The sequence below is a fragment of the Leptosomus discolor genome, chromosome 4 (assembly GCF_034619465.1).
Source record: "Leptosomus discolor isolate bLepDis1 chromosome 4, bLepDis1.hap2, whole genome shotgun sequence".
NCBI lineage: Eukaryota > Metazoa > Chordata > Aves > Leptosomiformes > Leptosomidae > Leptosomus > Leptosomus discolor.
In genome coordinates, this window is record NC_141394.1 from 21,730,659 (window position 1) to 21,757,712 (window position 27,054).

The window sequence follows — 27,054 nt, forward strand, 5'->3', positions numbered from 1 at the left end:
TTCAATCTTTCATACCATCTTTTTTTTTTTTATGTGAGTCAGCATCAGGCTGCAGGAAAATATTTTTGCCTTTATGACCGCTGGTGTTTCAGCACATTCGCTCACTTCCCACCATCCTTCTTATTTCTTCTGAATTTTCTTTCCTAAACACTTCTTTTCTGCAATTTCTCTCATTTTTATTCTACGGTCCTCTTCTGCAGTTGGTTCCCCCTGGGAAAGGTAGGGCTGAAATAGCAAGCAATGCTGCAGGAGAGTCATTGTTAGTCTTCCATGACAAAGCTCCCTGCTTCTGTTCCTTGGCATATAAGAAATAGGCAGGAATATATGCCCTCTCCAACATCTATTATTTCACAGTCTTTTTGGTCATAAGAAGACACAAGATAGTGGTACAAACTTGGAAAATGTTAGTGAAGTGTTGAACAATGTGATTTCAGGTATGCCAATGCTTGTTTGTAAATCTGGCCTGAATCCTGCCAGTGTGCTCAAATGGAAGAGGGGAGCAATTTCTTTTGACAGAACTAGAAAATTATGGTTTTTGTGTTGGTATTTTTGGCAGGAAACATATTTTCTCTGTCAAATTAACATGCCAAGACTAGATTTTAAAAATTTGTAAAAGGCAAAAAAAAATCATCCAAACCAACCAGAAACTCAATTTGGTTTGAACAGAATGTTTTCTTCTATCCCAGAATCCGTTTTGGTTTTTAAATTTAATTTTTTCATAATCAAAATAGAGAATTTGGAAAAGAAAAATAGTCTCAAATCAGAGAGATGTATTATTTTTAATTCCCTTTACTGCTCTTGAGCCTCCCAGTAAAAAACTCAGTTACTTGCACATTTTTTCCCTACTTCTTGCTTGCCTGTAAGTAATAGCCTAACCCTTGAAGAACCTCCAAGGATTGTTCCTGTGTTCCTATGTGACTATGTCAGTGTTTAGCTTAAAGAGTGTTATGTGTTTTGGAAGAAATATCCCATGAAGAGCCCATCTTCCATGTGCCAGTAATGAAGAGGAAGATGTGGAGAGGTGCTTTATAGAAGGGAAGTAAGTCAGTAATGTATTCTCTTGGGCAGCAGTGAACTTTGCTGAGCATTACATAGAATTACAAAGAGGGGCTCAGTCCTGTTGTTATAAGAGACCAGACACATATCTTAGGCCTGGAATATGCAGCCAGCATTTGGGACTGGTAACAGAGGTTGGGTTTGACGGGACTTCATAGAAGACACTTCAATTTCAGTCAAAAATCCTCAAAAGAATTGGGGAAATTAACATGTCAAATGAACATCATTTTGGATACCCCTTGTACATTTTGCACCACACAGGCAGGATGGAAAGAGTGTCACAGCACTGTTGTAGTGACTTGGAACTGCATTTTCTGGGTGACAATGAATAGGTTTGGAAATGAGCGTCAGTGCTGGGAAGTAGCTTCATCACCAGTCAAGCAGACACATTGTCCCAAAGGAATGGCCCACCTCTGTGTTTTCAGGAAACCTGGGTGTGTGAAATGAGTTTGGGTAAATACTTCGATGTCCCAGGAGTTCACAGATTTTGAGCTTTAATGTGCCTTTTCTCGGGCGTTTCTTCCCTTATTTCCTATTTTGGGGTGTTTGGTCATGCTAGAATTCCTCAGATTTACAGTTTTTGGGATTACTCCAAGATAAAAGTAAAAGGGTTTATTAGTGACTAGCCCGCACCACTGTTGCAAACAGGTAGGAACAACGGCAGCCTGCATTTGAATGCAACAAGACACTTACTGCAGGGAAAGAAAATCCTTGGGTTTGCTTTTGCAGCAGCTGAGCAATTTGCTCTGAGTGTGCCAGTTTGTCTATGTGCGTGGTCCAAGAGAAAATGAATGCATCAAGTACTGGGTAGCAGGTTTGTTTCTAACGTATCTGTAAAATAACTCTTGCATTCCTGCAGTTTTCTGCAAGGCTTACAGAAACACTATATGTCATGATACATGTGAAGATGCAGTGGTGAACTGCAGGAAAATGTTGAAATTTATTTCTTTATGTAAAGGTATTTGATGCAGTCATTCTTTAAATTTCTGGGTGCCAACAAAAGAGGTGAAAAATTCAGCCTCTCTGGTGGTGCCTGGCTTTCTTCAGCTGCTTGGGAGAGCACACAGCTGTAAGAATAGGATCTGGTTTCTATGGCATTAGCCTTGTGTGTAACAACAAAGAAATAATTCCATTTTTTAATATATGTTATCATTACTCTAATGGGAAGAACAACACATTATCTCCTTTATTTATCTATATCACCATATGCTTTAATTCTCTGAAGATGATCGTATGAACATCTTCAGTTAGATTTCATTAAATCAGATGGGCTGTTGCTGTCAAATTGATGGAAGTAAGTTATTCATTTGTAACTCAGCTAATTGATTTACAGACAAGTAGAAGCTCAGCCTGCAATCTTTCCCTAGAATCTTACTTTTATCATAAGCACTAGAAATCGAGGGAACAAGAGAAATATCTGATTTCTAACTGTTGGAAGATAAGACAATTGGACATTTCATATGAAGAACGAGCAGAGTTGGTCATTGAGCCTGACAGAGAAGTAGGAGCTTCATTTAAATGTCTTCCTGTGTAATTTCTCCTTATCCCTGGCATATTCACCATAGATATGCATTCCAGATCACAGAGTGGTAAATAACGAAAGAAACACCAGCAACCTGCAATAGTGTTTTCATAGTGGGCTGCTCGTAGAAAGAAGATGTCACCAGCTGCCCTGTCCCCACTCCCCATGGCATAGCAGAGGAAAGGGTCACCAGCTAGGGAGAGCAAAACAAAACAAGGGGGAAAAGCCACAGAGGGAAAGGAAGAGTTTCCTGAAAAATTGCACAGTGAATTTCGCTGCAGGTGATTCATGAGTTTTATGACTCAACTAGACAATAAAAGTCTTTTAATAGACAATTCAGCCAAACAGCCTACTTGGTTTTCCCTTCCAGCAGGCCTCTGCTTGAAGCCTTAAGCCTTTTGCTCCTGAGTTAGCATGCTTTTATATGCTGAGAATCACTAGCCTCATTACAGATGTAGTGACTACTGTGGTAAGGAGCATGTCCCCTGCATGCAAATGCTAAGTGGTAAACTAACACCTGATTGTTAAATCCACATGATAGGAATTGTGAACTTTTTTCTCTTGTTCGTCTGGGTTATGTCATCTTTTTTGTTCCTTTTACAAGGAATTTTTTTTGCGCAGAGGTTGTAACAAAAATCATCTCTTCACTATCAAATATTCTTCCGGAGTCAGAAGCTGCTCTTTCTTGACAGGAGAGACTATTTACATGGTTTGTTTTTTTTTCAAGTGTCATGGATAGGGCAGTGGGATAAGCTAACTGAAGCCCTCCCTAGCACGGGCATCCCGTGGCAAGCAGTGCCATCTTTGGTTGCATCTGCTGCAGTGCAAAGAAGTAGCTGTCCCTCAATTCCAGAAGTGCCCTGTGAGAAGATCAGAAATTGTTGTGTTGAAGCCAACACGGTGACCATATTTGGAAAAATCACATGTGTTTAAACCATACTCAAATGCTGTACATGATCAAACCATGAAGACCCTTGCCGTAGCTTCCTTCTTGGGAACTTCTCTTCCTCTCCTCTTTTTCTCTCCTATTCTTCTTCTTGTGGGGAGTTGACTCACTTAACGCTGTGGGACTGGAAGGGACTAGAATAACATCATACTAACAGCCAGGGACAATTTTTTTCCTCTGCTTTCTCATTTGCAGATGAAGTCAGGGGAGATGGCTGCCAACATTGCTCGGGAGCTTGCAGAGCACACAAAAAACCACTTGTACGCTGGTGACATCGCGTACTCTGTGTCCGCCATGGTCCAGCTGGTGAACTTACTTGACGTGCAACTCCGAAACCTGACTCCGGGCGGGAAGGACAGTGCTGCACGCAGCTTAAATAAGGTAAAAACAAAGGGGCTTGGGAAGGGACAGGAGGCTGAAGAAGGGTTTGGCTCTCCCTGGAGAGCTATTATCAATGTCTTTCTGAATGAGTGCGATTTTAGGGCAGTGATTTTTTCGTAGTAGACAAGAGTACCTGACATTTTTTCGTTTACAGTGTATTTTATTCTGCTGAGAAACGAAACAGTTGTAAATGCCAAGTGCACTATTGGTTCTGGGAAATGTATACCCTTAGATGTGTAGATATATGAACTCCAGGTACTTCATTGTGGTCACAGCTGTCATAGCTCTGTATGAGAATAACTCAAGTGATGCCATGGCAATTATTTTGGACTTGTGCCAGTGAATGAGACCAGAATTTTGTCCAGTGTTTCCAGTGCTGAATCTGTCTGTGAAAAGACATGTAATATGATCCAGAAAATCCGAATATTTAAAGCCCCAAGAGACAGAGAGGGTCTAGATTTTGATTTTTTCATCTTGTAACATTACAAGATGATGATGTGAAGGTCGAATGAACATTTTATGCATGAATATAAACAAATACAAGCAGACAGAAACATTTATTTACACTGGAGATACATTTACCAAAGGCACGTAAGATACCATCATATTTATACTTAAGGTCTTCAAGACAGTTTAGTATTAGAGGGCCTTTTTAGTAATGACCCGTGACTTAGCCCAGAAGCCCCTTACCGCATGATGACAGTGTGGTTTCTGTGCCCCCTGTTTGAGAAGAATTGTTAGTCTTTTTGTCATTTCCAGAATGAAGTTGAATTGCTAAATACTAAAGGTGATAGAAGTTACTGGTTGTGGGAGGAAATATGGGCTGTGGAGTCTGTAAGAATACATTTAAAGTTGAGGGTTTCCTTGATCCAAGGCAGTGTTCATCTCTGAATCGCATGTAAACACACGGGATAGGACTTACATAGGATTGAGACAGTGAATTATGTGGGCCTGGTCATCAGAACAAAGAACAGCTGAACCCTGCAGCTATAAGCCCATAGTTATATTTGCCACCCAGTTAAAATAAGACACATAATTTTGTTCTCAGCTGCATAGCTGGATCTGACAGCCAGGTAAGAACAGAATTTGGTCCCAAGGTTATATGGGGAATAAATGATCCCAGCTAAGCCTGAAATTTCTTATGTGTCTTCTGAAGAGAAATACTTTTCAGAGAAGTAACGTTTTCTTTTTTCTTGTAAGTTATTATTGTAGACTTATGCTGTTTTAAATGCAAAGGGCTTCTCGATTGTTTAAGATTACAGCCACATGGGAATTGAAGTCCTGCATCTCATGTGCTTTGCATGTGCTGTGAACTGGGTTATCCTGATGCTTTTAATTAGTGCTGCTTCCAGCTATTTTATAACAATGTAGGTAATAATTGTATTAACTGTTACATCAGCATAACATTATTTGTTATAATCATACCATGGTTCTTTGTTTGAAATGATGGTGATGTCTGACAATATCAGGTAAAACCAACAATTAATGTCACCTACTAACAGGTTTCATGATTGTAGTCTGCTTGCTGTTCTGAATGTGCCCTAGCCACACCCAACATTTTGTCACTTCAGCTTTGCAAGCACAGATTCTTCATCTTTTTATATCCCACCTTCTGATACTTGTTTCAATTACATGAAATGGGGTTGTATCATGGGGGCAGGTATGAGTTATCAAGAGGAGGGGAAAAATGGGCAAGGCAGAGCTCCTCAGCTTGGCTGTCACTCCTGGGGTCCCCCTTGCAGGTTTTCCCCCCACCATCAGCTTTGCACAAGCAGCTCATACAAATCAATTGCGCTCCACATTAAAATTCTGGACTGCATGGAGTCCTGCAAAACAGCGATGCGAGTCAGTGATCCAAATGACAGGCTCGGTAATTTACTTGCTCTCATTCCCCACTTAATTCTTTAGAAGAGCAACTGCTCTGTGTTCATTTAAGAATGCTTGAATTCAACTTGGAAGTAGTATTGGGCAAACAAAAGGCAGCAGAGTTACTGCTCCATTTTCCCCTTCACTGATCAAGAGTATTTCCCAAAAAAAAAGGGAAAAAAGTCATTTGCAAAGAATTTTGTTTAGTGCTGTTTAGTCAGAAAGAAGAAATAAAGTAAGTACTAGCCATTAAATATTCTTTTAATCATTAAAGGAAATGTGCTGGGGATCTGAAAGTAATCACCTGTGCTGTTTTGTACTGGTTTTTTTTTTACAAGCTGATGTACAATGAATTGAAATAAACTGGCATAATCAGAATTTTTAAAAGCCATCATCTTTCAGGAGCCACTTTCCTGTCACTAAAAGCTTTATGCTTTCCACTGGATCAGGCTTAATTAAGGTAATAATTGTTCTATTGCAGACTGGCAAGACACCCGAGTGGATAGCTCTGTAATTTGCAGCAAGGCTTTCTTTGATCTCCATTTGTTTCTGTAAAGTCTTCATACTGGCCAAGTTTACCCAGAGGAAGATTTCTACTGTTACAAATTGATGAATTAGAAATTGAAATTAGGTATTGCTTGATACCTGGGTGTATTTTGTTTATTTCAGAGCCTCAAAACTCTTGGGGACAAATTTGGCTCTGAGCTGTACTAACGGGATTGCACCGCTGTGAGTTTAGAGCACAAGTTACCCTGAATCTCTATTGATGTGCAATTTCCAACTCAGGCACATCAGCAAAAACAAACCCCAACAAGCCAGTGGCTCTGAGCAGCCTGATTTTGTGAGGTTTAGTTGCACCAATGCAGAGCTCACCAATTCTAGCTTACTGCTGCAGACCACCTGCAAAGTCCCAGGGAGGTAAATAAGTGCCTGTTTGAATTTCGTGACACATGGAAGTGCAGTTATCAGGCCGGAGGCATGCAAGTGCATACCAAAGTACCGTCCTAAACGTGGCTTATATGGAAAAGGTGGGATTCTTTGTGGAAAAGCTATTCAGCATATAAAGCATTTAGGCCCAGGAATTAAAAAGGGAAGCACAACTTGGTATGAGAGGATTGGAAAATACATTTCTGGAGAAGCAGTTTAATCCAAAGGGGAGGGAATGGCCTCAACTGGAAATACTACATCAGATTCCCATTTCATTGTTACACACTCTTCAGTGGCCCTTTACACTGTAAGGATCCCTGAGCAGTGCTCTCTCCTCCAGTGCCATGTGTTAGCACACTTGACGTGTGCCTGAGCTGGCCTTAAGCAAGCTCACAGCAGTGAAGCTGAAGTGCTATAGGTTTTGTCTTAAGCCGAAGACCTGAGCAGGTGTATCAGGATGGGTCTGTACAGGTCCATCCTGTATCAGAATGCAGTCCTGTATATATCTTGCTCCCTGGAATTGGTCCTGCTCATCCAAAGCTTGGTTGCACGTCACTGTGCCATCAGCGCTGTCTGACTGCAGAGCCCACTCTCCTTTTATGTAAATAACCATCAGCCCCATCCTTTCCAGCCTTGTTTGATGCGGAAATATCATGTGTGATCTCCAAGCTGTAAGGAGAACATCGTCTCTTGAGCATTTCTGCTTGGCTTCAGTGTCTCCTACCACCTAACACCTGCTCTTGCAAAGTTGCCAGTCTGTGCTTTACTTCACTGAAAAAGGACTAACCCATATTTCTAGAGCCAGTCCTTCCAGCCTTCCACTGCTACCTAGCTCACATGCTTCCTTTGATTTGGTTGGTTTTCAGGAGCTATTTGAGAGAGAAATGAGTTTTTTTTCATAGGCATTTTCTTCATTTTTTTTTCCCTTGTTCTGTCACTAACGTGTTTTTTCTATTCTGTCTTTAATCTGCTGTCTTTATGGACTCAGCTTCAGAAAAGGGAGCGCTCTTGCAGGGCCTATGTCCAGGTATTTCTTGTGTTTTTAATACACATGTCCAGTTGTTTGACTGAATGACTGTGAAGTGGGTCTTGTCTCTGTGAATAATCTGATTATTACCATCTTTGTGGCAGCAAGTTCTATGGTTAAGGTTACAGGATAATAATTTCCTTCTTCATCTCCTCCCACCTGACCAGTTGCTTGCGGACTTGACAAAAATTTGGTGCAAAATATCTGAACCAGAAAGTGGGAAAAGCCGCAGGAGGGATCTGACCAGACTGATGCGACCATCAGAATAAGCAGGACAGTATGGATCTGTGCAAGTAAAGAATGCAAAATTCCTGTTCATGGAGGTGTCTCCAGACCAGATGGGTTCCACTTACGACACATCACTCATATAATTGCCGCCTGTGTTTCCTTAGTTTTATTTCTTCCCCTCTTACACATGCCAATTTAGAAACAATTTGAAATGGCAACACTTGGCATGAGGGAGGAGGTAGGATTGTAATGAAATGCAGGATGTCCTCGCAGAGGGATGTAGGAAGGAGAAGAGTGCTGCAAACTAAATATAGGATTAGGAACATTACATCTCATAAAGTTCACCCAGCTGTGGCCCAACTTTTGTAGGCTTACGTTGGTTTTTATGTGAACAAAGTCAAGCCCCAGCATTTTGGAAAGACTTGCTTGTAGGCTTTTCAAGAGTGAGGCCTCGAGTTATGTTATTTATCCTGTCACCTTGCCTTATAGCATTTGCTCCAGTGACTTTTATATAAACCTGTTTGTATACTGTGGGTGAGTTAATGCTGCTTTAAGAAATGTGAACGTTTTACCTTCTAATTTCTGTCTTGTGCTTATGAACATTGATGTTGTACTTATGGGTGGTTGCTCATTATTTATATGTGTACGTGTAACATGCAGAGGTGTAGAAATTACCTGCATTTTTCTGGAGGGGGCTGTCTATACCTGAATTTTCCTGCAAAATTCTACTTCCTACTGTTGGTATTGACTTTATCTTGTGAGCACATACTTCATTTAGTGTGAGGGATTAGATGGTTTAGATTTCTAGGATGTTAAAAATAAAACAGTACCCCTCTGTGCTGGTAGGATGTCTGTCTTCCCTGTGAATATGGTCATGAGAGAAAGTCAGCATTTCCCTTCCGTATACATTAATGGATAAAGATGAGTTATGGAGTTACACATCCCTTGTCTGGAGTGACTTAACTTAAGATTCCAGAGAAAGTAACTAGGATTTGAAGGAATTTAGGAAAGTTTACAGTGCAACACTAACTCCCAACCTAGCTATCTTGTTTGCTGGTACCACTGGGAACGTGGTGAGGATGCTTTGCCCATGGACCACACAATCCTGTTGGGGACCTTGAGTGCTACTTGACCTTTCCACAAGCTGCATGGATGTACTCTACAGAGTCAATACATTCTCCTGGTCTTTTTGTCTTCTTTTAAACAGTAGTGAATAGCAAGTTTAATATACTCTACAGAAAGCTTGGCATTGATAGAATAAAACCTGAATATTCTCCACAAACTTCAGCTTACCCTTAATTTCAGGGACTTCTTCCCTTTCACTTGGAAAGGCTATTTGTGTGTTTAAACACTAATCATGTGTCTGCCTCTTTAGTAGACAAAAACTGATGAAAACTTATTGCCTAAGCTGTTTAGTATAAATATGGACAAAGCTGGTAAATATATTGAAGAGGACAGTCCTGTCATGGAGGGCCTGAAGGATGAATTAGATGACCTAATTGAACCTTTCCAGCTCTGCTTTGTATTATATGGAGGTAAAGTAATGTATCTGGACGTATTTTGGAAAATCATGTAGCTAAAGTCATCAAAAAATCTTGTGAGGGAGAGTTTGTCTGTAATAGCAATTAAATGTGACTGCAGATATTCCTGTTGCTAGCCACTTATCCTTTACCAGGCAGTGAAATGTCTGGGCTGGCTAAGGCAAATTAGCAGAGATTTTTCAACAAATCTTAAATGATGGAATCCTGGACTTTGTGAAGTCAGCGGGAGATGGGAAGTCACTGGGAAATATGCCACTGATGGCAGAGAAATAGAGTTCTCAACCTTGCTGATGTACTCTCCTTGTGCTGATTCATTTATTGTGAAGAGCATCTATGGCTGAATTTAGCTCACAGGGCTGGAAGTGTACCTTTAGTCCTGTGTTCCCTAGACAAAGGAAAGTGTGGTAAAAGTTTATGTGAGAGATGTCCAGCAATTATAAATACCAAAAGTACAATTGAGAAAAGGGAAGAGGGCAATAACTTGAGAAGATAATAATTGCTGAAATCAGTCTTACTGTTTTCTTTGGGCTGACAAATTTAAGTAGTCATGACAGAGCCCCTGTAGTGATTGGAGTGTAAAGTCCTCTTAAGTCCAAATTAAATTGATAAATATGTAAAACAAATATGGAAATTTTGTGAGTTATTCAAATATGAGACTGGAGATGCCGTATCAGATTATCATCTCATCTGTCTGGGTAACTATATAATTAAAACAAATACTGATTTAATTTGTGCGGTAACCCAATATTTGTTGAGTTAAAAGCTCAGGGATTTTATTTACTGGAGATAGAGGTTACAAATGCTGCTTCTTTGGTTGTAATTGTAGTAAACAATCTTTTTTGTCTCAAAAGTCCAACGATAACTAAAACGACAGGTGGCATGGTAAATACATATTACTATAATGACTGGACAGTTGCTGGGAGATTTTTCAATCACGGTGATATTTAAGAAACTGCCACATAGACTTTAATTCATGATACTAAGAGTCAACTTAGGCTGAGCTGACTGAGGTGGATATCCAAGATGGACAGAGTGAGTGGCCTTGAAAAGGTGCTCTATTGGGTAAGGAGAGCTTGGACCCGATGCGTCGCTTTTTCGAGAGTAGAGATCTACGTCTTTCATGCCTACCTTTCTGCAGTGCACTGTTCTCGCACTCTTATTTTGGGAAAGGGATGGAAAAGTCATTGTGTGGGAGAATGAGTCACAATGGGTGACGCATTTGATTAGCATAAGCTTCATTTGGTGACTGGTGTGTGACGTAAGCCAGTCTGAAATGTCTGTATTTTTTTTCTGAATTTATATTTGTTCATTTTCCAAAGGCGTTTCTCCTTAAACTGAAGCATGGGAGTTGTAGAAAACACAAAATGTTTGTATTTTGGGGGCTGTGAAACTGGGCTTGGTGTCACAGATTTCTTCTGTGCCCATCAGCAAGTGGCATATGCTCATGGTTTCTTAGCTCCCCAACTTAAAGTGCCATGGGTACAATTCCTCTGGCCTCTGGGAACGGAGGTGAGGTAGTAAAGAAAAAAAAAAACTGAGTGCTCAGATACTGCAATAAGAGAGGCCATATTAACACAGAAAACTTAAAAGGGGGAAAAAAATTAGAGAATTTTGCTGTAAGACTTAGTAGCTGGAAACACAAGCTTTAATAAAGGCTTATACCATGTCCAGGTATGTAATCTTTTTCTCTCATACATGCGCCTGATTGCAAAATCTGAGCTCACCTCCTTGCTTTGCTTGGATTTGTGGGCTAGAGCTCTTCAGCATCATGAGGCCAATGAATTTCCTTGCAGTGCCAGCCAGTAGCCTCTTCCCATGTGAAAGTACATGCTGTGGTTGGGATGCAGATGTCAGAAGACAAAAACTTCACAGGGATCCCCTTCTTTTTGTTGTTTTTTTGTTGGTTTTTTCTTAAAGCCAGTCTTGGTGGCTTCAAAGCTGGAGGCGGGTGAATACAACACATACAATACATAGCCTCAGTGGCAGCTTTGTGGGAAGGGTGGAAGGAGGCAGCAGAGCATTGTTTTTGCAGTGTTTTCCTGGTCTAACGGTGTTTGCCACTCTGGCTCCTTCCCTCCAGGCTGTCCTGTAAGTATGCTTGCCCTGTTTTGTAATTCTGGGCTTGTCTGTACAGCAAATTGCAAAGATTATGGAGGTGCCACCCACTCCGTGAAGATCAGAAGAGCTTCTGGGTGCAGGTGTCATCAGAGCCACTGATGAAGCTAGTGCTGAGCTCCTGGCAGGTTCCAGGTAGCAGACAGTGGCAGGTGGCTGCAGTCAAGAGTTATCCTTCTGGTTCTGGAAGTTTTCTAAATGGTTCACGCTTGTAATGTGGGCTGTTTGTGTTGCTATACTAAGCAAAAAATGAAAGGCTTTCCTCAGAGGATTCAAGGCATTAAGTTTAGAGCTGAGTAGAAGAGACTTTTTTTTTTTCTTTGCTAACCTAGTAGCTCTCAGCAGATAAAAGGTGCATCTGGGACTTAATACTATTTAAAGTGGATTCATTCTGTTTGTCCCACTTCTCTCTTGCTTGCATGGCTGGTCCCAACTTCCATAAAGACTGAATGAAAGAAACTTGTAGCTCTGAGAGGGGGAGTAAATTGAATTATGCTGTGTTTACTTGTGTTCTTGTTGTGCCTGTGACAAGAAAAACTCTAACCTCCATTTATATAGAAAGGGGCAAATTAATGAGGATTTTCGAGTTCCTTGTTTGGTCACTTAATTGGCTGTATGACAAAGAGCTCTGCAGTGTGTGTCAAACAACTTTCAGAGTCCTCTAATGATTTGCGCATTGCTCGACTCCTGATGCTATTCTGCCCAGCCTGTCAGGCGAGGTATCGTTGTTAAAGTGGCTGGAATAAATTGGCTAGCAGTGTGCATACAATGCCGTATATTAACTATAGCTACAGGGAATACTTTTAGCAGCTTTTTCAAGAGATCGAGATGTTTACCCATCAGCATCAAAGTGCCCCAAACTTTCATTTAATATAATTAAAAGGACATCTGAAAGAAGTGTGACTCGCAGCAGGGTTCTGCGGTTCAGTAGCCCTTTGTTAAAACTCTGTGAACTTAATATACTTCACAGCTTGAGAAACCTGCACTTGATTTGCGTCAGCAAAAGCGAAACTAGAAATCCCCACCCTGTGTGTTTCTGCTGCAGTAAGCCCGTTGTTAGGGGAGAGGAGGATCAAAGCAGCAGCCTTGGGTTTGTCACCAGACCCCGAAATTCTTTGCATAAATATTAAAAAGGAAGGCGACTACATATTTCTCTACCTACAGCTGAGCTACACCTATGATTGTGTGCCCACATATAACATAGCAAGACTGAGGAAAAAAAAATCTAGCGTTTTCTGCGTTGCTATGTGCTTACTTTCTGCTTTAGGCTGAGTCAGTCATGGAATCCGGTGGCACTGGTAAAAAGTCTCAGTATAAATTGCTGTAGAGGTCAGTGGGAGGTGTCCCTTTGATTTGGACCATTGGAGGAAAGGATGAGTCTCACAGACTCCCTAGGAGTTCCCTTGAAGGCTATGGATATTCTGTCAAAGAGGCATTTCTTGTTTGCAAGCTGTTTTCCTTTCTTGCTACACTTTGCTCTCTTCCTCAGTGTAATTACTCTGGCAGTTGCTTGTATAGTCTCAAACCCCGAACAGTAGGGCAGCAAATACAGATGATCCATAAATGCAGTTCTCAGCTTATTCTGCGGGGAAGATCTCATTAGATGAAATAGATCGTATGTTATTTCCTTCTTCCCAATCAATTCATTTTATTTCAGTCCTGCAGATGCCTTCTGACCTTAAAATATTCTTCTCCATATACTAAGCAAAGCAAAACCATAACCTGTAATTTGTAACCTTGTTCTATTTCTCAGATCTCCTTTTTTTTTTTGTGCTCTCATTAGGACATTATTGGTAGTTCAAGGCCAAGGTTGCAAACAGTGCATGCCTAGTGCAAGACCATTAATTCCATAGTTAAGCATTTTGTAGATGGCCTAATTTTAATAAAGGTCAGCGCCTTTGTTCTCACTGCAGTGAATTCACAGCGCCGCTGAAATTCAGGCCGTTTCTGAGTCAGTACAGTCCCTGTAGCCACAGCATAAACATTTGCTGTAGAGTTGAAAAGAGAAAGTTTCATGCTTTTTCTTGAGAGCTTTTGCTCTCAATCTATGGAGAGTTTTAGAAACTCCTCTGCAAGGTTGGGGGAAGATCTCCTCATGCCTTTGCCATGAGCAGTAGGTTTTGACTTAGTTCACCAAAACTGATACCATCAGTTGCTTATCACCAATCTGGTACTAGATTTGGCTACTGCTTTTGGCTTAGTTTCAAAGACAGAAGCAGAGATTAGCAGTAGATATTCTAATGATTTATTTATTTTTAAGCACTCATTGCAGTTCAGCTAGTTTCAGTCTAAATATGTGTTTGTTCGTTTCATTTAATGTTATAATTGGTTTGTGATGACCTTATTGCTTTGTAAAAAGCCTTAGATAGTGGCTGGGCTTTCCTGTAAGAAATTGTCTTCAGTGTGCTTACTTATGCTTTGACCAGAGACAAATTTTAATTTGGAATTAAAAGAAGAAATGACAAGGTGAAAAACCATCCAAGTGTGAAGAGCCTTGTCAGACAGATTTGAAGGCACTTCTCAGATAAGAAGTAGGATTTAATGCCATCGTTTAGCCAAAAGGACATTTTCCTTGTTTAGGAAGCTGAAAAAATGACATGTGCATATATTTTTGACCTGAAGTCCCACAGAGCGGATGGCTGTTCCAGTTTGATTGGTGACCCCTGTGTAGTGGGATCGGGGTGCCATTCATTTGCCACTCTAAGAAGACACATAATTTCCTGAGCTGCTTCCTTTTAATGCAATAACCTTGCCAGGAGCAGCTCCTTGCATGCCCAGATTCATGCTTTCATGCTGTTCCTTTTCTTCAAAGGGCCCGTTCAGGCTGCACCAGGTACATTGAGAGTTAATGGGAGTTTTTCTTGTACTGGTGCTTTTTCTGGCCAGAGGCAAGAACCGCACAACTTCCAGCAGAACTTGCCATCAATGGCGTTGATTGTGCGTTTAACTCAGTTAGTTTGAAGGCTTGCAAATACTGATAGCTTAAGAAAAGGTTTTGGTTTAGCACTGGGTGTTTCATATGAATACAGAGCTTTGCTGGGTGTTTCATATGAATATAGAGCTCTGTATTCTACCAGCTGTTCTTGAGCAAGGAAGCAGGTAAGCTTTTTTTAAAAGTGTCACCGCTTTCCAGTAGGAAAAAAGGGAAAAAAAAGCATAATGTTGTGAACATTGAATCATATCCACGTTTCAATGCATCTGCTGTCTGATGGGTTTTTCATTTTCACCGTGAACTGTGGAACTGAAAGGGTTTTCATGCTTTTTTCCTCCGCTGATTTGCCGTAAAACCTCAAGCTGCTATTAAAAAGTAGGCTAGTAATGTTTTTACATGCTTCGAATAAAGATGATGATGCACCTGTTTCGGAGCAGTACCTGGACACCTCAGGCAGGACCAGAACCCCAGGCCGTCAGCACAACCTAAGGCTGTGTCTGTGTGATTGCACGCTACAGTCTTAGCACTGCTGTTCTCAGAAAGGGTGAGCAAACCTTTTTTGATGAGGCTGTGCCAGCAAACACCGTTGGTACAGGGATAGCTGTACAAGCAATTGTGATTTTAGTCTACTGATGCAAAGCACGGCCTTATTGCTGTAACTCCTTCTATCCTGATTTTTGAAAGTGCATTGCGTGAAATATTCCTGTGAGATCAAGGAAGACAAGTGTTAGCAGTATGAGACAGGGCTTTAAAAGTTATGAAATGCAGGTATTTTAGTTAGAGATGTCATTGCAGAAGTGGCACTTTAATGCCCTGTACCACTGTCCTCATTCTCCTAAAGCTCCTATAGGAAGTTCCACACAAAATAACGTATACAGTGTGCTCAGTGTCCTCTTAAAGAGGTGCTCTTTTGTAAGGGAGAACAAACTGCATATTTGAAAATTATTCAGCAGAAGGATTCAACCAATATTCCCTGTAGGGCCTGCTGGTATTCACTTGCCATGAAGCAGTATTTTCTCCAGTAGTAAGTTTTTTGGGTTTTTTCTTCTTCCATCAGCTGCTCAGCAAGAGGCCAAAATGAACAATAAAGGTTTAGGAAGATCCTAACTCTAGGACAAATGCTGGTTTTCTAAGGTTAGGGTTGCTGTGCTTAAGCACCATAGCATAATGCAGTCTGGTCCCAGATGTGGAAATGAGATGAGTATGTCTAACCTCTCTTAGTGATTTCCAGTGTTGACTCCCAATTAAAGACAAATTTTACATTACAGAATCTGGTTTTGTCAGAGCAGTGCCTTGGATGTTGGTTCAGTGAGAGAGAAATAAATGAGTGTGGTAACACTGGATGTATACTCCCCTCCAAGGTTTAAACTGTGTCACATAGCCAGATATTCTCACCAGACAATTCTAGAGGGTGAGAAGATAAAAATAAATGAACAAGCAAAATTCAGTTTTACAGAATGAAGCAGATGTCACAAAGGAAATCAATGGGATATGTACAACTGGCCTTTTAGTAATGTATGATTACTGTAAGGCGCCTAATTAGTTACCTTTTGACAATACATCTTCTAATACCAATTTGTAAGTGTCTGAGAAGGAAGGTTTACATTTTGTTTCTGTTTTGTAACCTCAGGACAAAATCAAGAAACCGTGAGCGTATGCCCTTATTTGGGAAAAAAAAATATCTCCCTCTGCGGTTTATTAACTTTTATTTACATTGAAAGTACGCTCTCTGGTGCTATATAACCGCATAATGAAGGGGATCGCCATCATGGAATTTGTCTTCTATGCCTGGCATGTTCCTACTCTTCTCTTGATGTCCAATTGTAGCCACTGCTGGAGATATGAATGGTCCACTGAGTCTAATATTCTCTGACCCAGGATGGTTACACTTTATGGGCTTGTATTCAGGGGGTTTGGCTTTGCACGTGTAGGTGCCCTGACATCACAGGCAGCATACAGCTACACCTACATATCTCGGGACAGAAAGGCAGATGGAAAGTCTTCCTTCTTGGCTCCCTTCTGCCATGCCCTTTTTCCCGCATTTGATCTTAGGCTAAAAACAAGAAGGCTATGCTTTGTGAAAGCTTTCTCTTGGTGTCATTTGAGTTACTTCTGTCCTTCTCTTTGAGCGTATGTGTGCTTGCGCTGTCTATTCATTAAGCCCCAGCAACCACGGCATTGGATTTGTGCCATGCTATGGATGATGTTGAGGTACGTTTGGGCTCCAAGCCCCACATTTTTATTTTGCATGAGGCTCACAAGAGTGCTTTGGAAATTGTTGAACTAGTTGAGCTGCATTTGGAAGAGGGATCAGGCAGGGGAAGAGAAAACAAACACAGCAGAGGAAGTCCTTTAGCTTGGGATGCAAGGACAGGGTCTTCAGTGAGGTAAACATGCAGCATCCTTTAATAGATGTTGGGTTCTTCAGGGACAGGATTAATCTCATGTCACTTTGGGCATCTAAATGAGGATAATAGTTGCTGTAGTTTGACTTTCACTGGGGAGAAAAACTAGAGGGCATCTGGGCTCTCATCTTTGCTGCATGTTAAATTCTTGAAGTGAGGTGTGATGAAACTAGATCAGAACTTTCCTAACTCCCTCTGAAAGCCCCCACCTTTATCAGAATCGCCATGGATCTCAGGTAAAACCTATCATGCCATCCGCTCCCAAGCACACCTGTATCTCATGCCTTCTTCATTTCAAAGGTCCTCCATCAGGGCTAACCCTCCTACTGCTGGTCAGTGAGAGGCTTTCCTGGGAGCTTGGCACTACTGTTTCTATACTGGAGCTTCATCAGACCTCAAAGTCATTGGAGCGGGTGCCAAACCCCCCTAATCCACGATGGCTCAGCTTAAATGCAGACGTAGACCGATCCTTGCCCTGTGTGCCTGGCTTCCTGTAGTTCCTGCTCCCTTGCCCGCCTTTTCCCAGTTGGTATCCCTGTCTCAAGAGACACTGTTGCTTTAACAGCTGTTTTGTTTCATTTGAACACCTACCTCAGCTCCTGCCCAAAATGCAAACATTTCATTAGCACCTCATCTCCTTGGCTTCAGCCCGCAGCACTCAGCCATAATGAAGTGCTGCACTCAGAAATATAATGCGGGGAGCACTTGATTAATGCGGTGAGACAGGTGAGGGGAGGGAAAACCTATGGGCTAAATTCATCTCAGATGTAATGCCAATGAAGATAGTCTACCAGCTTTGTTCAGACACGTGCTAAGGATCTGACCCACAGTCCTTGGAAACCTTTCTGGAGCTTTTGTGTCAGACCCTAGAAGTGATGTGAAATGGCTGGTTTCAGATTAGACACTTCAAGAGGAGGATGCTCCCCAGCGCTGCGTCCATTGGGTGGGGAGTACACATTGTACGGCACATTAGGCCTAATTGGTGTTCTCTCAAACTTCGCATGCATACATGTACACATATTTTAAAGAAATAAAAAATTAAAAATGCATTAAATGATAGAATAATTTTTCTGGGGAAAAGTCTTTGCAGCAGATGTTTCACCATAACACAAATATTTCAGCATCTGTTCCGTGTTTTGACAAATAGACATTATCTTTCCATCCAGAGTCAGGAGCTGGATCTGCTGCAAAGAGTCTTTCCACCATTGAGGTACTAATAAAAGTATCCAGGGTGTTGTTTTAACAGAGATTTAAAGACACCATTAGTAGCTGAGCTGAATGGAAGTCAGGCAAATTGTTGTCTGTATGATAACATTGAAAAGGGAAAAAAAATCCTCATTTTCTGCTTTCCATGCATAAAAGATTTTTGCAAGAAAACACCATGTTGTGTAGAACGTGCACAGCTAAATAGTCAAGCTTTTTGGACATTGGGAAAGAATACTACCTCCTGTTTGCCTGTAAAGAGATAAGCTACCAAAGGGAAGTACAGCATTTTATTAAGAGCTACAGAGATCAGGCTTCCAGATTTTAAAACACTGAAAAAAAAAAAAAAACAAAAACCCAAACCCAAACAATTAAATGCTGTGGATTTTTAGTATTTCTTGACTATTGAAGTCAACCAGCTTTTTGTGTGCACCTATTAAATGTGTTAAGAGGATTTTTAGGCTATTTAGGAAAATCAGTTTAATAATGAGTTTAAGAAAATGATTTATGGTTAATAAGTTCTACTTAACAGCAAATGAGAAAGTGATTCTAGTCCTGGATTGTAAAGGCTTGACAACAAAAAGATTTTTGCAGTATCAGTAGAGGACAAGATTTTCAGCCGTTTCAGTTTGCTTCAGTGGTTGAAGCATAGGTTACTCCATACTTTGGGAAACCAAGGTGTGAGGCTCAGGAGAAATGTTGCCTATCAATCAGGGGACATGGGGCAGTAGCTTCCAGGGAGGGTAAGATCTGTTTAAGGTACAGGAGAGGTTTGGCACAAGAACAAATTAGTTAATTGATCATGAATAAATGTAGGTTGGAGAGTAGGACCTTCGTACTGTCAGAGCAGACCAGTTCTGGCTCAGTCTTCCAATAGGAACCATGGTGATACGAGAAACCTTCCAACCTCAAGGATATTTAGGGTGAAGATGCACATGGCAATGTCTCAGTGATGTGTCTTTGCTGGGATTAAAAGCACCAGCAGTGACAGCTCTAGCTGTCTTTGTTTCTCCTTGAACCTTGCTGTAGTTGGAATTTTTTTGATGGTCACCTGGATATAGCAATAAAATCAAATTCTGGTTTGATGTGATTATATTGTCCCATTGCACATCATTACCTGACCATGACTGGTGAGTGAGTCAGGATGCCCGCACTCTGTGCCATGTATTGCTGTTGTAACACTCCTCCTGAGGACTCTGCTGGAGAATGGGCCATGCTGCATCTTCTTTACACAGGCTATGTTGTACAGGTGGGTTTAGAAACACTGACAAGAGTAAACACTGAAGTAATTCCATGAAGGTGAGCCCCTGGGGCATCCTTTGGCCTTGCAACATGTTGAAATCCCGTGGCACTGTCCTTGCTTTGCAGAACAGAGGTGTGGGTTTGATGCCTACATGTTCACCATACAGAAAATTATTAAGAACAGCAGCTTCATCTCAAAGGGAAGGTCTGTTTCTGCAGTCAGCATTAGCTAGCAGTGGAGCTGTTTCTTTGTGGGGCAGGCCTGCCTGGTGGCTAGACACTAACCAGCAGAAGAAAGCACGGTCAAAGTACCTTTTTTTTTTTCCTTTTGCTCTACACAATCAGTTCTACCAACTGGTACAGCTGGTCTCATTAAAAAACGTTCACTGGAAGGTAGTTGCGTCAGCTCTGGTTAGTAACTAAGCAGGGGTTTTAGCTTGAGCAAAACCTTCAGGTTGGGTAGGCTCTACTGCTGTAATTTTGCAATCATGAGGACAGCATGGTTTCATGTGATCCTGGATGCGCATCCAGATTAACCTGTGGGAAGTTCTCAATGGGAGAGCTCTTTGTGTGTGGCAGCCCAGGGCAGAAGGTGCACTGCAGGAGGGACTGAAGTTGTTATCACAGGGCTGACTCCTTCCTGAATGGAGTGATTTGAAATGTAGTGTCTTAACTAAATCTCTACGGGCACCTGCTGCTTCTCTGGATGAAGTGGCATAACTCAGCTATCTCTGTGTCTTCATCACTGCCTGCCAGAGGTTATGTGGTGGAAATGCTCTAAGGAGTGTAGCCCTTGCAGGTACTAAATACCTTCCTTGGGTGCCCCAAGCCCTACTCTTGAATTCTGGTGCTGCAGGTAGCAGCAACCTGCTTCACAGATGGGTTTTGAAATCTGTTTTCCTGTGTGTTTCCTTAATGATTTTCTCACCTTGCCCCCACTGTCGTGTCCCTGTCCATCCCCGCCCCCCACACCCACCGCCCCAAGTGCTTCTTACTCCAAGCCCAGAGGCAGAAAAGCGCTATTCCCAGCCTGCATTTAGAATAAAATCAACATTTCTTCCCTCTCCCATCTGGTGGGATAAATGATGCCTAGCTCCATTGCAGGCTGCCCCAATGGGTGGGGAAAAGAGATGCTGTCCTCTCCTTGTAAATTGATGCGCATGGAGAATGGGACTGAGCGTATGTCAGAGGTCTCAATGGTCTCACTGGCTTTAGGTTTGCTAGAGCTCTTTCTCACTCAGTTCCTCTCCCTTGCAGGCCATGGTGGAGACAGTGAACAACCTCCTGCAGCCACAAGCTCTGAATGCGTGGAGGGACCTGAATGCAAGTGAACAGCAGCGCGCAGCCACCAAGTTACTTGACACCGTAGAAGACAGTGCCTTCGTGCTGGCTGATAACCTGCTGAAGACAGACATTGTCCGGGAAAACACTGACAACATCCGTAAGGAACAGATCCCATAAATACTGAGAGCAGACAAAGGGAGAGTAAAGGCTGGGAAACTTGGCTTCAGTTTTGGCCCCTAGATTATCTGGAGAGCGATTTGTTAGATATGTCTTGGCCCTTTGTCTGAAGGACTTAAAAGTCTTTCCAAAAGAGCCTAAAGGAATAAGACAGCTTTCTACCCTTGAAATCCCATGGAAAATGAACATCTAACTTGCCTCTATTACTCCTGGCTTTGAGAGCAAAATCTGCACTACAGCAGTGAGAGCAACGCTTCATAGGGAGGTTGTTCATCATAATGCAATTGTGTTTCATTTCATACAAATTTATGTCTTTGTTTGGCTGATTGTTGATTTTAATTAAAAAACAAGCATGATGGAAAGCACCAGCACTCCCACTGTGCATATGTAAAATGAGAACAACTCTTCTTTCTGTTTCTATGAATGCAGATCCCAAGCACTGATAACATTTACAGAAAGTACCAATCGCCAGTGGCAAAGAACTAGCATTTTCAGATTTTCATTTTAACCATTGTCCTTTAATATCCTGAGATTCTTGTTTACAAGAACTGGTTGTCTTTTGTCTTCCACAGAGAGTAGAATTTATTTGCCTTTTTTTTTTTTTTTTTTTAATTAAATTTAAAACTTCATCAGGGCAAAGATTTAAAAAGACATAGAAGCCCAAACAGAGTCTAGCCATGAAATATTGTAAGTTGATTCCTCTGCTCTCAGATGGTCTGGAGCACCATTTTGTAGCTTTGAAGAATCGTGTTGAAGATTATTTCGGTAGAGATTTTTCTTAGTGTCTGTCTCTCTTGCAAACAGAGCTGGAAGTTGCGAGACTAAGCACAGATGGGAATCTGGAAGATCTGAAGTTTCCCCAGAACATGGGCCATGGGAGCGCCATTCAGCTGTCAGCAAATACCTTGAAACAAAATGGTCGAAACGGTAGGTTCAGCGACTCTGGCCATGCCGACCTCATGAATCAGTTGTGCTTTAGGCATTGTTTTGTGTTTAACCAGTTGTAAATGTAGTATTACTCATTGTGTTAATATTTAAATTAATGGTAGTGTCAGTTGCTCATGCCCTTGACTGCAAGCTAAGTTGGCTGACTGGGAATGTATTACATTGCTAAGTGATTCACAGCCTTCAAAAGTATTACGTGCTGGTAAAAATACATCAGATCCTTAAATGATGTGGCTGTTGGGGCACAGTGCTGAGTCCAGAGAAGTGCTTTTAACAGCTGTTGTCTGCAGTAGGAGACTTCAGGTGGGATAAGAGGCTTGTTTCAGTAAACTGCTTCACAGTGGGGCACTACAGAAATATCTGAAAAGGGAGAGGGAAGAAACAATAGTAGCAAATATTAATAATGAGCCAACATAGCAGAAAATGTTGATTATCTGCTATGAGTCTGAATCTTCAGTGCCTTTCTCTCTGAAGCTTATGAACCTCCTGATGTAGCAATAAATTAAAGATGATCTTACATGTGAATGGTCTTCACGCTGCCAAGCCATTTACCTCCAGACCAGGAATTTGAGCAGATACTTTTTTTGATCTCTACAGCCCTGCTATAGACCAACTTCAGACTCCCAGGCTTTCTACTAATGGGCCTAACATGTTCCTATTTCTGAGTTCCTTTAAAATTTAACCTGTGTGCAGGGACAAGGCACTCTAGTATGGGTTTGATGATTGCCCACAAAACATGGAGTGATAGGGCAGACCAGATGTGTTCAAACTGCCAAAAATTTTTGACAACTGTTGAGAGAAAAGTTTGGTCCAGTGGTTCAGAAAGTTTTGCCATTAGCTTCCTTGATACCTTTGCATGTAGGATTTGAGGAGAGGTATTTCCTTTAAAGACGGTGTAAAACTCAAGATGCATAGCAAAACTCTGGTAGGGCAGGAATTTCACTCCACTAGAGGGCTTTGGAGATTTGTAGGGAAAGAGAAACTATGTTGACAGTGGGGAAGGGAAAGTCTGTATTTCTAAGCGTGGTATTACTAGAGTTCTGGTCAAATCAAGCCCCATCAATTTGCACCAGCTTGACACCTGCTCAGAGGTCACCAACCAAGCTAGAAGTAAAATTATCATAGAAGGATTTAGGCTGGGAGAGCCCTTTGAAGTCATCAGTGCTTCGCCTTCCTCAGAAGCTGGGGTGATTCCTATAGAAACAAAAAGATACCTCCCCACAACTAATACATATAAAGGCAAACTAATAACATTCAATTCTTATGTGTAGCCAGTGAAATAATGTGCAAAACAGAAGGCAAACTGGATGGTTTCGGTTGAAAACAGTTGGCTGGTAGCCTGGGTTTTCTGCAGGCTCCCTAATGGTTTTTTTTTGTGGAAGAGGGAAAGTATGATTGGCAAAAAAAGAAAAGAAATATAATTTAAAATTTCTGCAATTTTGTTTTATCTTTCATATGAGATTGGAATTGTGTTGGAAAGTTTTGGATTCCTTCTCCCAGATTTGTCCCCACACTTTTCTGAGGCAGTCTTAATTTATTAATGGACTGTTAAAGTTTTATACTGCACCTGTGCAACAGGCCAGAATGAAACATGTTTCCCAAGCGTAACCTGGAGAATAAGGTGTTATGTCAGGTGGGAAATGGGCCACCTAGCTTCTTTTCTCTGGAACCAGTTACACCCACTGACACCAAAAATAAACCCACCTTCTCTGTCTTCTGCCAATCTGTTTATAAAAGTTTGTTTTCGGAGAGACAGCCCTGCCCTTCTTGTCCATGGACCACTTGTTGCACCTCATGGTGCTCGCTGGGTTTGGCAGGAGGACGTGAGTTTTCATATGCCACATCTTGGTCCTTTCACATTTTCTTGGAGGAATTTTGAAGTTGGTTCAAAGAAGAGATTTATCACCTAAAGAAAAAAAAAGAAAAAACACAACAAACCCAGTGCGCTGACCTGCATATCTAACCTCTTACTGCTCTTCTAGGTGAAATCAGGGTGGCTTTTGTGCTGTACAACAACCTGGGCACCTATCTATCCACAGAGAACGCCAGCATGAAGTTGGGAACAGAAGCAATGTCGACTAATCACTCTGTCATTGTCAACTCCCCAGTCATCACGGCAGCAATAAACAAAGAGTTCAGCAATAAGGTTTACCTGGCTGATCCCGTGGTGTTTACTGTCAAGCACATCAAGGTGAGTGAGTTCGAAAAGTCCTCCTTTTTTTTTCAATTTCAAAAACAAAGTGATGCAGAAGTTGGCTGATGTGAGGCCCCCAGCAGTCCTTGATTAGATTTTGAATTATACATTTGTTCCTTTGCACTTTGTGTTATTTATGGAGAATGCCTTTTTTACGTTGCATTAATAAAAGTGAGGAAAGAGTCTCCTTTGAGCTGATGCCCATTGCTCAGTTGCTGACACACGTCATTCTGTAATTAAAAACTACCAATATATTAGAATAGACCATAATATTATTTTATCATGGTGGCAGGGGATATTAGAGGAAAGTGGAATTACAGTGAAAGAGGACAGCTAGTCCTCCTGTTAGCCAAGCACAGTCATTGCAAAAGTTGATTGCTTGAAGCAATTAATTTCTCTGCTCTGCAATGCAAATGAAGCAATCTGGTTTTGAAGAGCTGGGTTTAGTCTATGGCTGAAATTAATCAAGAACAAAGAACTAAGTTTGCATTAGCAGAGAGAGCAGCAACCATCTAACTTCCTTTGGTATCAGCAAGTAATACTTAAAGTATAAACCACTGCTGATTGTTTATCCAAAATTAAAGGGTGACAGTTACAAAGTGCCACTGGCAAAAAAAAAAAAATAGTACGTTTAGAAATTTCTGAAACCCTATGATTTTTATTTCATTTATTCATTTCTTCCCTGCAGCAGTCAGAAGAAAATTTCAATCCTAACTGTTCATTCTGGAGTTATACAAAGCGTACAATGACAGGGTATTGGTCCACCCAGGGATGTCGCCTTCTGACAACTAACAAGACACACACCACATGCTCCTGCAATCACCTAACCAACTTTGCGGTCCTCATGGCACACGTGGAAGTTAAGGTAGGCATTGCAGTTTCAGAGGCTGCCAATGCACTGGGCAGGAAAAGTGGCCAATGTAACGCGATTTTGTTACCGCAAATGGAACTGAGCAGGGAAATTGCTGTGTGACAGTAATTCTAAGAGTAGAAACCATCTGTTGTAAGTCTTCCTTCTGCTATATAGTGAAACAGGAGATAGTCACACCAATGCAAAGCCCGTCTTCGGCTCCTGACACGGGCAGCTCTGAGCTGAGGATGATGAGTGAGCAGAATTTGCTGTTGCCTCATCCTTTGCTTACTGGTGCAGAATAACTCCTGGCTGGGCTCTTACTCATGGGGTCCTCACTGTTCCTCCAGGGAGTAGTGAGCACCCTGGGTGGTGGGACAGAAACATGCAGAGCCTGTCTCATGGGGTGCAAGTTGTCTGTCCTGCTTGCAGCAGCTGCAGATACACTGCCATACATGTTTGTGTGAGGTGCATGTATGGAGCTAAAAGTATTTTCAGCTTCCAACTAGGGGAAAAAGATACATTCTCTGCATCCCACTATGCGACAGCAAGCTACACATAAAAGGAAAGTTCTTTATACTGTCATGCAGAGACTGTATACCTACCTGAGGCCAGTACATGATCAGCTAGTTCCCTTGCCTGCATTTGAGTCTATGGTGTAATTCTGGCTTCCCACATGACTACTCCCAATGGAGCTAAAGAAGCTGCTCCTGAAAGTAGATGTTCCTTCTGGTACCAGTGGCTTGGGGAGTGAAGTGCACATCTGGGATTTCATTCAAGAGCAGGAGAATGGTTGAGATGGTCCTCCAGTTTCTGAGCTATCTTGGCCGTCTTTGGTTAAGAACAGTCTCAGCTGCTGTAGTAAGAAGAGGAGAAGGATGCCCAGAAGATTTTGGCCTAGTGATTTTCTGTGTTGCAGTGTCTGCATTTCATGTGCCTGGTACTGCAGCAGAATCCATGGTTCTGAGCTAGATACAAATCTGGCATCTTCCATGCAGGCAGAACATTTCAGAGCTACTTCCATGGCTACGTAACCATGAAAGCTATTATGGTTTTAAAAGACCCTTTCTCAAATAGTCTTCCAGTGTCACTCCTTTGTATAGTTTTGTTTCACTTGATAATCTGAAGAGGAGTGTGAAGAGCTGCCATAAAAATACATATTAAAGCACTGTCATGCATAATCAAAGCTCTGCAATAAATGAAATGGAAGCCTGGCAGCACATTTGCCACAGCAGCTGGGTCCAGCTGAGAGGGGCAGAATAGATCTGCTGCTGCTGCAGGGTGACGTATCCGTTATATTCTGCAGGAGTCACTACCGATCCAGGAGATATGCCATTAAGTGACTGTGGCATTATCCTGGGAGATGTCTGAAGAAATGGACTGTTCAGAGCACATGTTTACAGGTGAATGGCATTCTGCAGTCCAAGTCGGGTTCTGCCAGTTTTCTACATCTGCTCAAATTTTCAAAAGAAATGTGTGTTTGCCTCGTTATCACCTGCCTGGAGTTAACAGATATACCTGAGTCACTGAAGTCAGAGGCTGCACCTGGGAAATGCAGATAGCTTTCCACACCACTGATGTGAATGAGGGTGATCCCTACTGCGTGGTGCAGATACAGGCTAGCGCCGAACAAACCTCTTCCCAAACTGCAAATAGGTCAGCCTTGTCTGCACGGCACTTCACCCAAACCTCATTAGACTGGTAGCGCTGGTGTTATCTCATCTTGCAGAAAGAGAATGTGAGACCCTTGCTTGCCCATGCTCAGCCAACAGGTTGAAAAGAGCTACAGCTGGAAGCTTCCTGAGTGCCAAGCCAGTGTGCTATTAGGCAGCGGGTGTTTCTGGGTGTTAATGAGTGCCCTCAAGACTTTCAGGTCATGTTTTATCATTTGGCTGCAGCCAAAGTATCATTGTTGTGAGAGCCAAATTGGCTCCACTTTGTTGACTCTGATGCAACCAGACAGCTTCCTGGCATGTCCACTTTAGCAATCATCCCAGTGTGAGGGCAAAGGCAGGTGTGTACTCTGCAAACGTCTGCAACTGTTTTCTCCAGCTGCTCATCACCTTGCTCTTGCTGGCAGCACCGTCCCTCTCTGGTCTGCTGGTGGAGCTGGCCATGTGGCTCTTGGCAAATCTGGGAGGTGGCTTGGATGACATTCCTTAATGCTATTGCAATGAGTTGATTTTAAAGTCTTGCCAACCTGCTGGTTTGGA

The 27,054-nt window shown here is 41.9% G+C and overlaps 1 protein-coding gene across 19 annotated transcripts in view; it reads left to right on the top strand.

Moving 5' to 3' along the window:
• ADGRL3 (adhesion G protein-coupled receptor L3) overlaps positions 1–27,054 on the top strand; it is a 268,359-nt gene that overhangs the window by 176,832 nt on the left and 64,473 nt on the right. For 15 of the 19 annotated variants that reach the window (XM_086463866.1, XM_086463867.1, XM_086463875.1 and 12 more), the window contains 6 exons: positions 3,720–3,905; positions 7,687–7,725; positions 20,649–20,832; positions 21,657–21,779; positions 23,780–23,988; positions 24,680–24,856. In XM_086463866.1, coding sequence (XP_086319992.1) covers positions 3,720–3,905; positions 7,687–7,725; positions 20,649–20,832; positions 21,657–21,779; positions 23,780–23,988; positions 24,680–24,856 — 918 coding nt within the window. The remainder of the gene's footprint in view (positions 1–3,719; positions 3,906–7,686; positions 7,726–20,648; positions 20,833–21,656; positions 21,780–23,779; positions 23,989–24,679; positions 24,857–27,054) is intronic. The other 4 variants (XM_086463879.1, XM_086463877.1, XM_086463880.1 and 1 more) reach the window with 1 other exon arrangement.